The 13095-nt window shown below is 41.5% G+C and overlaps 1 protein-coding gene across 1 annotated transcript in view; it reads left to right on the top strand.

Annotated features, from left to right (window-relative positions):
• pdlim4 (PDZ and LIM domain 4) overlaps positions 1-13095 on the top strand; it is a 49687-nt gene that overhangs the window by 22202 nt on the left and 14390 nt on the right. The window contains exon 3 of the mRNA XM_031303559.2: positions 5546-5627. Coding sequence (XP_031159419.1) covers positions 5546-5627 — 82 coding nt within the window. The remainder of the gene's footprint in view (positions 1-5545; positions 5628-13095) is intronic.

Raw genomic sequence — 13095 nt, 5'->3', positions numbered from 1 at the left:
AGCTTTCCATTTTCCATCAGACCTCCTGACTGATGCAGGCCTGTCAGCGCTCAACTGTGAGGTGAAACACCCTCGCTCATTTCTGTTAGTTCCTGGCATCAGTGATCATGTGGCACTGTCTTCACGCTGGGGAGGAAACATGGCGGCCACCCCCGCCACACACACGTACACTGTCCAAGTTCAGTCTAATGTCAGAGGACCTGGACAGACACACAAGGCCCATATTGGAGTGTGTCATGTCTGCTTTGCTTGGCTTTATATCCTCAGACCTAAACAGAATCTTTGAATACATGAACCAGCTGCAGGGGAAACTTCTCGCCTCCATTTTCTCCTCCTTCTTTTCATTCTCTATCTTTTAACCACTTCATCGTCCCTGACCTCCATGTACCATTCTGCCATCTCTCTCTCCAAGCCTAATTCCCACTCCACTCATCCACTATTTCTTCTTTTTATATCTCCTCTTCATCTCTCTCTTTCACCCTGCCTTCACCTCACTGCAGTTCCCTCCTTGTGCCAGAGCTTATTGAAGAAAGCCATGTGGTCGCAGAGGCCTGAGAGACAGATGATGATGGTGGTGGTTTGAATGTGTGTTTCCACCACTGTTCAGGCTGTTCGGAAAGAGTCCTGCTGGGGTGGCAATCTAAATGGGCTGAGAAATGAGTCATGATGCCTGAGCTGTGTGTTACTTTGACTGTCTTGGTCTTGTATTCTTGTGAAGTAAGGACACCCTGCTGTACTAAATTAATTTTACTTACTGTCGAAAAGAAGATTTAAGATTATGTCCATGCTGGAACGAAGCTTGTGCTGCGGCCAGTTCACCCAAAATAACCCACAAAACATGTTTAAACAAACATATAGTTTCCGTTTTGCTCGCTCTGGTTTTTTTTCTTCAAATCCAATAAAATGCTAGTGAATGGAATTGTATTTGTGCTGCTCAAAACAATTATACTTTATACTGAAGAAAGAATGCATCATAAATTATATATACATTAACATCCATTTTGATGGGGTCACAGAAGAAGAAGAAGAAGAAGAAGAAGAAGTAAATAGCACATAGAAAACAAAAATATCTGGTTAACCACTAGCCATAACCTTACAAGAAAATGTTTTTGTGATATTGGTGAACTGAACCTTTAAAGACTTGGACTGAATGATGTCAGTGGAAGGTCCACAAAGGGGAATAACAAAAGCTGTGGTTTATCAAAGCAGCAAGTAGGTCCAAAGGTTCACATACTAGCTGTTTCGGAGCTTTCAACTGCATCTCACAGTCTTCATCAGTGAAACTGGCTGAGTAGTGTGAAAAGTTGGTTGAGTGATATCAGCTGGTCGTATGAGATCAAAAGTCCTGTGTCAGTTCAAAGATGGTATATTTGGCGTTGAATGGGAATGACCTCTTGAGCTTTCTCTGGCCATCCCCTGACTCATCAAAAGCTCTGAAAAGCTAGTAAGTGGACCTTTTGAGTTAGGACTATTGTGTCACACATTATAAATGTAGACGATAATGTACAGATTGAGGATACAAGCAGTTTTTGCTTGTTTGCTTGCTGCTTTCAGTAGTTAGGGGTAAGGCTAGGATGAGAGGTTTAGGTGATGTGTAATGCATGTAATATGAGTGCATGTCGGAGCCCTGCAGAGGAACAAATACAATCTAATCATGATCTGGATATTAAAATCAAAGCAAAACACAGGGCAGAGCATTCAGGATGAATCAGAGAAAACAGGCAGAAAAAAGACAGAGTCAGACCGCTCCACTGGAGCATTTGCCCATGCTGCCTCATTTTGACTCAAGGACCCTTGACTCACAGTTGAAGAATTATGCACGAGGCTGCATGGGACCAAAGGAACACAGGACGCCTGCTCACACAAGAGACTCTCACACATGGCCATTCACTACCAGCACTGCAGCATACTTCATCCCTTCATTGCATCATTCCTCTCAGACTCTCCCAAGGTCTCTTTTTTGTGGTGGTTATAAACGCAACATCAATGGAATTTGAGAGGCTGTGTAGCAGAAAGGAAGGAAGGGGGAGACCACAAACCTCCCTCCCTTTTGCTCTCTTGTATTGATCTTGTCATCACCCAGATGCAGATCTTTACAAGTGACCCCCCTCAGGTCTGCAGATGAGACCCTTATAACTCCTCTTTTAAAGGTGATCATCTGCCTTTACTCTCTGAGGAGAAAGCATTTAAACTTTTCTCACGTTACAAAATAACAGAGGAACTGCTTCAGTGGCGTCTGGCTATTTTTAGGTCTGAAAATCTTATGGGTTTGACACATCGACTGTATATAAAAATGGATGGCCTGAGAGCTCCCCAAAAGTGAAGCCAAAACATGTACATTGCCCCCCGGTGGCTGGCTGCAGTATAGGTCATAAATCCCGCCCCCTCCATGTTAGCGGATGAGACATGGACCAAACTAAAAAGTCAAATAATTTTTTTCCCAAAGATGGTTCCTGTCATTTTAGGTAGTTCTTATCATGCTGATGTTTGTTCAAGTTTTCATCATTCTGATAAGTTTGGTTTAAATGAGTAATTTAATACCATAAAAACAGGGTTAAACGCCATGATTGACAGCTGTGATTGGTCGGGCACGTGTATGGGTAACTTTGATACCACGGCTCCACCCACCGAACACTACTGCGCAGACTCTGGCTCCAAAATTACAAGATGGCAGCCCCCGTATTTGGCTTCACTTTTGTACAGTCGTCCATCTTTATATACAGTCTATGGTTTAACAGATCGAGGCTATGAGACAAGACTCTTCAGTGAACCCTGAAATGTTCCGTGATCAGCCGCATCTTAATTTGAGGGCACTTGGTTTTCAACTGTCTGTCTCGTGCTCCTCCTCGAACATGGTGATCGTGTGGAGCCAAAGTAAACGCGTCCACCACTTCAAAAACCAGATCTCCCCAATGAGGAAAATTAAACCTGGCAGGGGAAAGTCAGGCCAGGGAAAATATGACCAAGGGAAAGAATAGGAAAGTTGTCGTGATGACCTGAGCTGACCTTCTGCATGTGTTGTCCTTTCTTTTTTCCCTTTACTTTTGTCTTTTACCCATTCGTATTCAGTCTTCTGTGGCTGACTTGTGTTTTTCTTTTCCTTGTGCTTTTCTATTATTCTAACAGTACTTTCATGGCCTTTGCTGTGAATAGTATGTGTTTTTATAATTCTCTTGCTTTTTAAAGTTCCTTGTGAATTCATAAATTGTGAAAAACAACAACTAAGTAACTCAACATATTGGTTACCAAAATGAGAACACATGGATCCTCTCTTTTCATAAATGAACGAGTCATGTGTTGTCTCTGGCTTTTCTTTTTCTGTGTCTGTATTCAATCGTGTTGGACATTGATTCATACAGTTAAGGGCAGAAGGGGAGCTGGTGGGTGAAAATCAAAGAGGACACTTAAAGAATGAGCTTGGAACTATTAACCCCTATCCTATTTATCATTGTGAATCTGTATAAGAAAGAGTGCACGGATCTGTTCTCTCAGAGCACTCCTGGCAGAGCAGCTAGACAGAGGAGGTAGAAGTAAAGACGAGATAAAGCCATTCAGTCTGCAGCTAGATGATCTGGTTAATATATCTTCAAATTTGAAAAGGTATTTCCAGGCTAGGAGGGAGTTTTACAGCTCAGGCTAGATTTTATCTTGGATCAGGCAGAAAAAACAAACGGACGAAATAGGAAAGTCAAAAAAGGAAAGAAAGAAAAGGTAGAGAAAAGAAAAAATGTACAGGGATGATCAACAGGTTGATGAATGTGTAGCAGCAGCAAATACTGACTCAGTACTGGAGAAAAATAATACAGTTCATTGTCCCTGACCAAACTAGTGTGCAGCAGATTGTTTCTGTCTGCTGCTACTTATGTTACATTACATTTAAGATACTTCAAAACTGTTTCCAAGATTATGTCCATTGCTCAATATTTGAAGTGTGAGATTACATCCAGTTGTAAGCATGTAGCCTAATAACTAAAAATAACAGTCATGAGTCCTAACAGTCATGTTTCAAGTACATAACTGACATCCCTCTTCAGACTGACTTACAGTATGAGTGCAACAGTGCTGGTCTGTCTCTCGCAGCTTCCACTCACGCCTCGGCATTCACATCTCACTTATTATGGATGGATGCTAAAATGCTGTGTTTTTGTCTTGCACTTCCAAAATGTCAATTCAAATAGGCCACTTCAGACTGAACTTTCACTCGCTTCAATAGGCTGTTTGTGCAGTAACCATTGAAACCAAACAATCTGAAAACATGAACACGTTTTGTCCCAGAATCGTGGAGGAATTGGCAGAGGATGAGGGTATCATCCTACGCAGTAGCTGTTGCCCATCCACCAGACACTCGCCGCCTCATAAGAGCGTCCTTGATAGCAACACCTCCGTGGTTCATAGCTGAAGCATTGCTCAGCCAATGCCGTGCCAGCTGCAGCCTGATGACCTCACCTCTTCAGACGTTAACTCTCCCTCACTGCGGGGTTGACAAATGCATGCACACACTTGCAGTTTTATGTCTCTGTGGATGGAGGTTTTAAAGAGAACCTTTAGTTACTCAGATGCCAGATGTCCTGGTGCTACCCTTTTGGAGGCTATATGCTTTCCCACTGAACAGCCAACGCCATGGCAACAAAAACCTCCCAACCCAAAGAACCAAATAATTCTTCAGATCTTTCTTTTTTTATATGGCATGTAAACTGCTACTGCTTCAACACATAACTTCAAACTGTGAACCATTGTGTGAGTGATGTCATTGGAGATGAAGTTGCACACCATTAATTTCACCATACATGTAATTCTCTGGAAATATATGATGTGGACCCCTGCTTATGCATACACAGTAGGCCCATTCAGCTGTAAATAATGTGTTTTATCATTGCTGCCAGTCAGTTAAGTCGTGTCGTTTTTTGTAAGGAAATCCAACTGGAGTCAATTACTGTTAATCTGAGGAGGAGGGTAGGGAGCCTTAGATACCAGTTCAGCTATCACTACTTTTGAAAAATCCATGGTCCAAAATGCAATAGGTTTTTCCACTGGATAGTTCATACAGTGGTGTTATGCTGTGATGGTGGTTTTATCTTTGTACCAGTGGGAGGAGGCTGGAATGTAGCTGTATCCCATGCCTGATGTGAATACCTGCCAAATCCACATCCTCCCATATACATACTGGACATGCATACACTTACAAAGCTACCCGTGCAGTATATGATTTGTTAAATGCAGCTATGTGAGGGTTTTGGCACATAAAGGAGATGTCAGTTATTGGGATATCCTGTGACGCTAAAGGTGTCATCTTTCCCAGCTTACAGTAATTCTAAAAGGGTTCGAGTGACTAGTGTCTTTGCTTTCACTTTTTTCAGTTTCTTTTTAAACATTTCCACTCTGAAATAAATATACTTTATACATTGGCTCTTCTGTGGAAAACCTGTCAGCAAAAACATTGTTTATACTTCTCAGCAGAAAAAACTGCATGCTTTAATGCTTGGGTGTTCGATGGCACAAGATTTATCTGACTCTCTCTCTTTCTCTCATGGGTATTGTCTTTCAGGTCGGGATCAGGAGAGAGAGTGTGGTCGCCAACTGTTAGTGACGATGGCAAGACAAGCCCTTACATGGAGCCTGACTCACAGGTAACCACTGTTTAATTTGGATTTACCAAAGCACAAGTAACAAGTTTTTTTTTTTTTTTTTTTTTTAAATTCACACCCACTGATCTGCTTGAATTTAAAAAGGTTTCTTTAACTGATAATCTTAGAGTTACTTAACATATGGACATGTGGCTCTGATGGATGTTGTAATGATCCTATAGAACCTATGGAATATCAGTTTGGCATGGCAGACGTGTCTTAATACTACAATACCCATAATCCTTAGCCTGCATTGCTATGGAGAAGAAGCCAGTCAGAGTGGTAGCAAATTCAAAAATGTGTGAACACATTTGTAAACAAAACTCAGTGCCATCTTTGTATTAATCCAAAATTGAATCAAGCTGCAGATGCTAATCGTTTTTTTCAACACTGTAAACTTTAGCTTCCATCCGCAGCTCCACTAGCAATGCACATGGCAGAATCTTAAGATTGTGATTGGATGATTCTTGCAGAAACGCACAGCACATTCTTGGCTTTAAATCTAGGTTTTTGACTTGCTATAGCTACACATTTAATGTTGTAGACAAGCACTTCTACAAGCAAGGCGGCTGCTGGTGGTGACTCAGCAGCACATTTCTCTGGTCTGATTAATTTAAACTCTGTTTGTACTTTGAAATCTACTGCTTTGGATTAGGGTCCTTTGCTACCTACCGCATTAGCCACAAAAGAGGATAATTCACATCTGGGGTCATAACTTAAAAATACAGTTCTCTGGGTGTTAGACCCAAGTCTTCTCACTCTGTTTATATCATAAACAGAAACCATGGAAACAGACACAACATTTGATCCGTAACTTGCATGTACACTATCATTCACATGGTAATAAATGAGATAATGCATCCCACTGTTCACTGGAATGGTTTTGAAATAGTATCTTGATTGTTCTCCAAGCGTACGAGTTGCCAATCGGACATTCAAGGCGTGATGAACTCTAGCAGATGATCTTTTCCAAGTTTTCCAGTGCTGGCAAGCCAACAGGTTTCTGAGCACAAAGAGAATAGGAGGTGTGTGTGTTGTGTGTGTGCGCGCACATATGCTGTGAGTATGAAGACTATGCAACTGAAACAGACAGACAAAGAGCATATTGTGGCTCAGACATGTGAGTGTCCATTTGTCAAGTATTGTCTTGGGGTAGTTGTGAAGTCAGGACTGATCTGTGTCCCTCAGCCCTCACTGTGTCAGGGTTTCCTTTTCTAAGAAAAAGGGTGGAACAGACACACAAAGAGCTGGAGTGAAATATATCTGTCGACCCATCAATGGGAGTTGTTGATGCCTTACAGTGTATTGTATTGTATTCAGCGGCAGAGACAAAAGTGAAAGAGGCTTTTGCGTATGTAATTCATCTGGGTTTTTTTTGGTCATGGGATCAGAATTATCATCAAATGATTTATCTCTCTGACATTAAGGATATCAGCAGCTTCCCAGGGGACATTTAATCTATGTCCAAAAATGTTAAAGAAAAAGTGATGAGCAGAAGATATTAGTGTGATATGATGTATACGAGATGAACAGCCTCTAAGCAAGCCTTCCATGTCCAGCAAATGGGCAGAACTCTGCTGCAACAGTCTTCAATACCAGCTCAGGTCTTGCTTTGATTAACATAAGGAAATACCAAACCTGAGTGAGAGAGGAACCGTCAGCAACAACTGTTTATACAAACACAGACGTGCATGACAGGGGGGCTTTGCGTGTGGGTAATACGAGAGGAGCAAATCTGTCTCTCTCATGCTCTTTTCTCTCAAAGTCTCCCCTTTTCCCTTCTCTGTATCTCTGTAACATCTTATCCAGTCCTTCCTCTCTCCCTTACTGAAGTCTAAAAATGTTCCCTGGTGTCTCTTTTAATGAAGCGAACCTGGACGGCTGGAAACCGCCAAGTCAGGGCCACTTTATCGTCACGCTCAGGTGGATCCTTCTGAGCATGAAAAGAGGAAACATCCGCTCCCTGGGGTCAAATAAAAGACCAAGGCTCTCTCTCTTTTTTTGTCTATTCTGACACCATAATGCCAATTGTTCCTCAATGGAAACAATATATGCACCGGGGCCTCTCTCACACCATTTGAGCCACATCCAAACTGAGCTATGTGATACTGTTGGCCCACGGTTATTTCAATTATGAGCCAGTTTGAACAGCATGAGCAAAAATTAACTGAATCAAATCGCTGGATGAGGATGACAAAACCATTTTTGATTGTGCTGGCAAATATTTGAAGCAATGTGTCTGTCATCCACAACTTAACCTGCGGCTAAGACCTGCAACATTAGTACTCTTGCTGAAGCAGTACGCTTTGGCTAGCAGGGGGAAAACTGAGGCATACCAGGACACTTCAGCTTATGTATAAAGAAAACAATTCCTCTGGAAATGACCGCAAATTTTTTCTGGCCTACACATGCATTCATTGCTGTTTTTACTCTGCAGAGTGACTCCGTTAACTTAGAATATTGCAATTTTTTCCCCTGCACAAATGCTTCTACTTGAGTAAAATAAAAACAGCTCCCAAACAGTTAGCCCCCCGATGACGCCATTCTTCAGGATATTCTTTATTTAACATATCACTTCTTATTCATGGCCTCTCTGGCTACGTTGGGAAATTCCAGTCTTGCTTGTGGGAATTAGCTACTGAGCAGGAAGTGACACATGGAAGCTATGAGGTGTTTCTTTTCACCTTGGGAACACGGAAGACTCTTGTAAAAGTCGATGAGGAAATGCTGTATTGTTGGATATAATCGAGTGTATGACTCGATACTGTGGATGTTACTGTTTTTGCAGCGGCTTTTGTAGCCGCTGGGGAATTCATTCAAACTGTATTATGTATTTTCCAAAGAACTGTCTTCATGTCTTTGGGAAGACGGTACACAGAGGACTGGATGTCACACACAACTTCCTGAAATAGAAATAATTTGATAACAATGGGTGAAATAATCTTGAGGTGTCATACAGTAAGTAAAACAGCAAGTGCATTTGTATGTTTGACAACCAAATTTAACTTAAGCTCCACCGTGTAGTTCTGGGAAGACTAATGAGTTATAATCAGATGCTTCGCACAGCTTCCAAATTTCATGCAAATAATAGGGTGCCCTTGAGAGAGAGAGGATGTCAAGGCGATCTCAGTCAAACCCCATCATTGGAGACTGCAATGAATGACCTACTGTACTGCATTGGTCCTGCCCACCTTTGGAAGCAGAAAAAAACAATCCCCCTTGTGTATACTGATTACTGTATTTGGGAAACATGTGACAAAAGCCTGCAGTTGAACTTCTGTGGCATTTATGCTAAATCACAATCACCTTTTTTTCCATCAGAAGCCTGTCCATCTTGCCATGATGTGTGCACTTATTTGCATTTGAACAGTGATGTGATGCTCATGTTTTCAGAATAGCACGCCAGCAGGGTCATTCCAGAGCTGCATCACTCCCTTTACTGTGAGAGGTTTGTCATGACCTGACCTCATCTGATCCACATTGTTTATCTGATATTTTCATCAGCGGTCTTAAAGTGTTAGCGGTCAAATAAGCAAATTATCACTTCAAGATGGAAACTACATCAGGTTCTGCGAGACGTCCTTCGATGAAATAATGTCTAGTGGCTTCAGCCTACATACTGTTGAAACATAATCTAATGCAAAAACAACTTCAAAACCTCATCACATATCTTAAATCTGAACCTTTTTTCCAATGAGAAAGACAGAAAGAAAGAAATGCCTCTGCCTTGTAAATGGATATCTCATTGTACATCTGCCGGTACTACTTTTGGAACAGTTTTATGCAGAATTCAAGCATTATACGACCAGTTACTGACATTTCAGGTTTTCAAAATTCCTTCCCTTAAATTAGACAGTGGCAGCTTTAAGTAGGTGGGAATGGCCTATTGGTCGATGTTAAAGCCAAACAGTATTTTTTTGGCAAATAATATCAGAATGCCATTCATGGCGGCTACCCTATTATTAAAGTGATAGCTATTGTGGCTGAGCACTATGGCCTTGTGGAAAGAATGAGGCCTCATAATGCGGAAGCTGAGAGGTCTGGATCACACGTCACCAAGGCTTCCAGGAGCTGGCAGCTGAAGGCAAATTCTCCAAGCTCACATTAATAGGAGCTGACAGATGGAGTCCTTGCATGACTTACAGACCCTAATTCTTTCACTGCTTGGAATTAAATTACTTAATCAAAAAATGTGTGCATGATACAAATTTGTTTTATCAATGGAATAAGGCAGTTGCTTTTCAGTATCTGTCATTTGCCTTCTAAAAACACAAAATAGGAATAAGTTGAAAACTTGAAAGAGTTCAACAGTTGTAAACTTAATTTGTCAAAGATGCATATTTACGCCGAGGAATGATGGATTAGAATGATAGAATTCGTGCAAAAACTGGATAAACATTAACACCACAAAGACCCTGAATATAAAACAATTTGGTGCCATTTAAGGGTTCTGAGTATTCTCATATGTTGCCAAAATATATTTACTGGATTCACTGCTACGTAATCCCCAGGGAATCTTGGACCAGTTTAGCATTGCTGGGAAGTCTTTTGAGCAGCTCCACATTCATTCAAACAGCAGGCCTTTTAGATCACAGACCTCTGACCCCATTTATTTGGTTGTTTGTGTTCACTAATCAGCCAGTAATCCACAGAAATGTCCAAATCAGTCTTTGGGTTTTCCTAATGGAGCCCTCCCTGCTCCGGTTGGCTGTCAGTGTGCTGGGGCATGGATGGGGTCATTGAGAGCACTCTCTGCTGGGGTAAGAGACAGAGACACTGCAGCCGTCCAGGCTCATTCAGATTCCGTACGTCTTTCTCAGAGAGAGAAAGTCCAACATGGATAAAGTTATCGTAGCTTATTTGCTGTGTTGCACCATCCACTTTTATTTAACCCTCCTCTGCAATTATTATGACAGGTGCCAAAGCTACAAATATGTCTTTTGAATAAACTGTGTGAAATGATTGGCCTTAGCGACCAAACTAATTGCTTTCTTTCACCTGAAACATTCAGTCTATATTATAATTCTCTAATTGACTACATCACAGAGAATTGAATATAAGCCCAGTGGTAACTTGGCACGGTCGGTATGGAAGTAAAGGTTCTGATTGAGAAAATGCATTTTATTTTAAATGGATCCTACTGCTACATCCATCTTCCCTAGAGCATTTCTTCCCTCTCAGACAGGCTCATTGCCAGAAGCCCTAAAAACTCTACTATTTTCCGGTCTTTCTTCCCCCCCACCTCAGCTCTCTGCTACCTCCTCTCTAGCCCGTCTGTCTTCCTCCCAGAGAGGCACCCAGGACTAGGCCCAGGGAGCCATAAAGGGCTGGTTTGTGTTTGGTTAGTGGTGCAGAGCGCCATGTGAAAAGCTTAATTTCGAAGGTCCAGGGGGATTAAACCATGCAGGAGGCAGGAGAAAAGGAGGCTGTGTGTGTGTGTGTGTGTGTGTGTGTGTGTGTGTGTGTGTGTGTGTGTGTGTGTGTGTGTGTGTGTGTGTGTGTGTGTGTGTGTGTGTGTGTGTGTGTTGTCATGAATTTGTGTATGTGTGTCTGTTAAGGAAGGCAGGCTGAGGTCTTGGCCCTCAGTTAAAGACAGGCATATGATTTCAATTAAGGTCCTCCACCTTTTTCTCCTCCTCCACCCCTCCTCCTCTCCTCTCCTCTGTCTACCCCTCCCTGACCAAACTGTGGTTGTGGACAGAGTTACCAAAGCTGAAACTGCAGTCTTCTCCCATTCAAGCCCTTATTAATCATGGTAACTTTTAGTCAGGTTGATGAATGAAAGAGCTGCATGCTAAAGCAAACTTTCTTTTTTCTGTCTTTCTTTGTGTCTTTTTTTCCTTCTTTGGCACCCTGTCCTTCTTGAGCCATTAGCCATGCTTGGTTACCATTGTAAAACAGGTCACTGAAAGCAGATTGCAGCCTGAAGTTATGTGCATATAAGTAGACAATGCTGGTTCTCATAAATAGTTACTGAGTTTGGATCTCTTCTCTCGTCTTTTTTCCCCTTTTGAAGTTTTTCTTTCTCCGAGCCAGGAGGAATGCAGGCCAGATTTTGGAGAAAATGAAAGAGTAGCCATGCTCAAGAGAGAGAAATTAGGAAATAGATGATCTCACAGATGGCCTTTTTCAACAATCTTGTTATGTTGAGTTTCTGTTTGAGATAAAACTGATGCTGCTCATATTAACTTTAAACTGTTTTGACTACATTGGGAAAACAAGATAAGGCTGCCAGGGGAATTAGGATGATATTGCAATCCCCAGATTAACTGTCACTTTAAAACAAAATCTCTATTAAACCTAAATGTAGTCCCGACGTGAAAAGGTAGAATGAATCTTTTTAATGAGACAGTTGGCTTACAGCTGATTTTTTTTCGTAATAAAAGGAAACCAAGCCACCATACCTTCAGAGCAACTTGAAAGCACTTACAGGTCCTGAATGTTACCAAACTGGCATTTTTATAAGGCAAGCACCAGATGTGCTGCCTTATAAATCTGCCATCCACTCAAAGTAAATATCTTTGCAACAGGCATGTGAGGCCAGAGAGGAAAGAGTGTTATGAGAAAGACAAAAGGAATAGTTGGGGAGGGGGGTTCAGTTAAGCTGAAACAGAAGGAGTCACAGTCAGGAGTGTGGGGGTGAAAATGGGTAAACATGTACTTGCTGCTGACAACAGGGAAATATACTTAAACAAGAGTTTTTTAAGGGCTACATTGGCCTTCCAGGTATGCACACACATAACTCTTCTCTGGTTTCTCCCTTTTTTTCCTGTTAAATTGTTTTTTTCTGTACAGTAAATCTGGGAGGGGTTATGAGTTGCCCAGATTGCCAAGCACATCTGTCAAATTTATGATTTGGGCCTATGTAAATAACATAGATTTGATATCTTCTTTAGGACAATTTCCCCTCCAGTCAATGAAGCAAGACAGGAATGTTTTTTTTTTCTTCTAGTCCTTATATCACCATAAATGTTAGCGTGTGATTACCTGTCCTCCTTTGCATTTTATGTTTGTACAGATTAGGAGTCATACATGTAATGTCTTTACTGTCATGTCACTGCAGGAGCATGTAGCATAATACACTCTCAGGGATTTTCCTCCACTTGCCTCCTTTATTCTCTGAACACAGACATGAATAAGCTTGCCTGACAGTCATACAGTTATTGTACGGATTGTTATCTGCAGATTTAGCCCTTGTCTAAATCTGACAAATGAATAATGGGTTCTTATTAAAACTAAATACGTGTTGCAACAGTGATTTGTTCTGAAGATCTTCACCCTTCCAGCTCTGGGTACGTTCTCAGGAAATGAAAGACGTAAGATGAATCGAGCTATGAAATAAAAAAGAGCTAGGTTCAAAAGGGCACTTTAAAGAAAGCAGGCTGCAAAACATTAAAATTCATCCATTATCTTTTCCTGTTCAAATGCATTCAGAAATGTTCTTTTAAAGGAAGGGTGGAGAGGGTTCGGG

The sequence above is a fragment of the Sander lucioperca genome, chromosome 13 (genome assembly GCF_008315115.2).
Source record: "Sander lucioperca isolate FBNREF2018 chromosome 13, SLUC_FBN_1.2, whole genome shotgun sequence".
In the NCBI taxonomy this organism is placed as follows: domain Eukaryota; kingdom Metazoa; phylum Chordata; class Actinopteri; order Perciformes; family Percidae; genus Sander; species Sander lucioperca.
The sequence above is the reverse complement of the archived record's forward strand: the minus strand, read 5'-3'. Positions and strand labels throughout refer to the sequence as shown.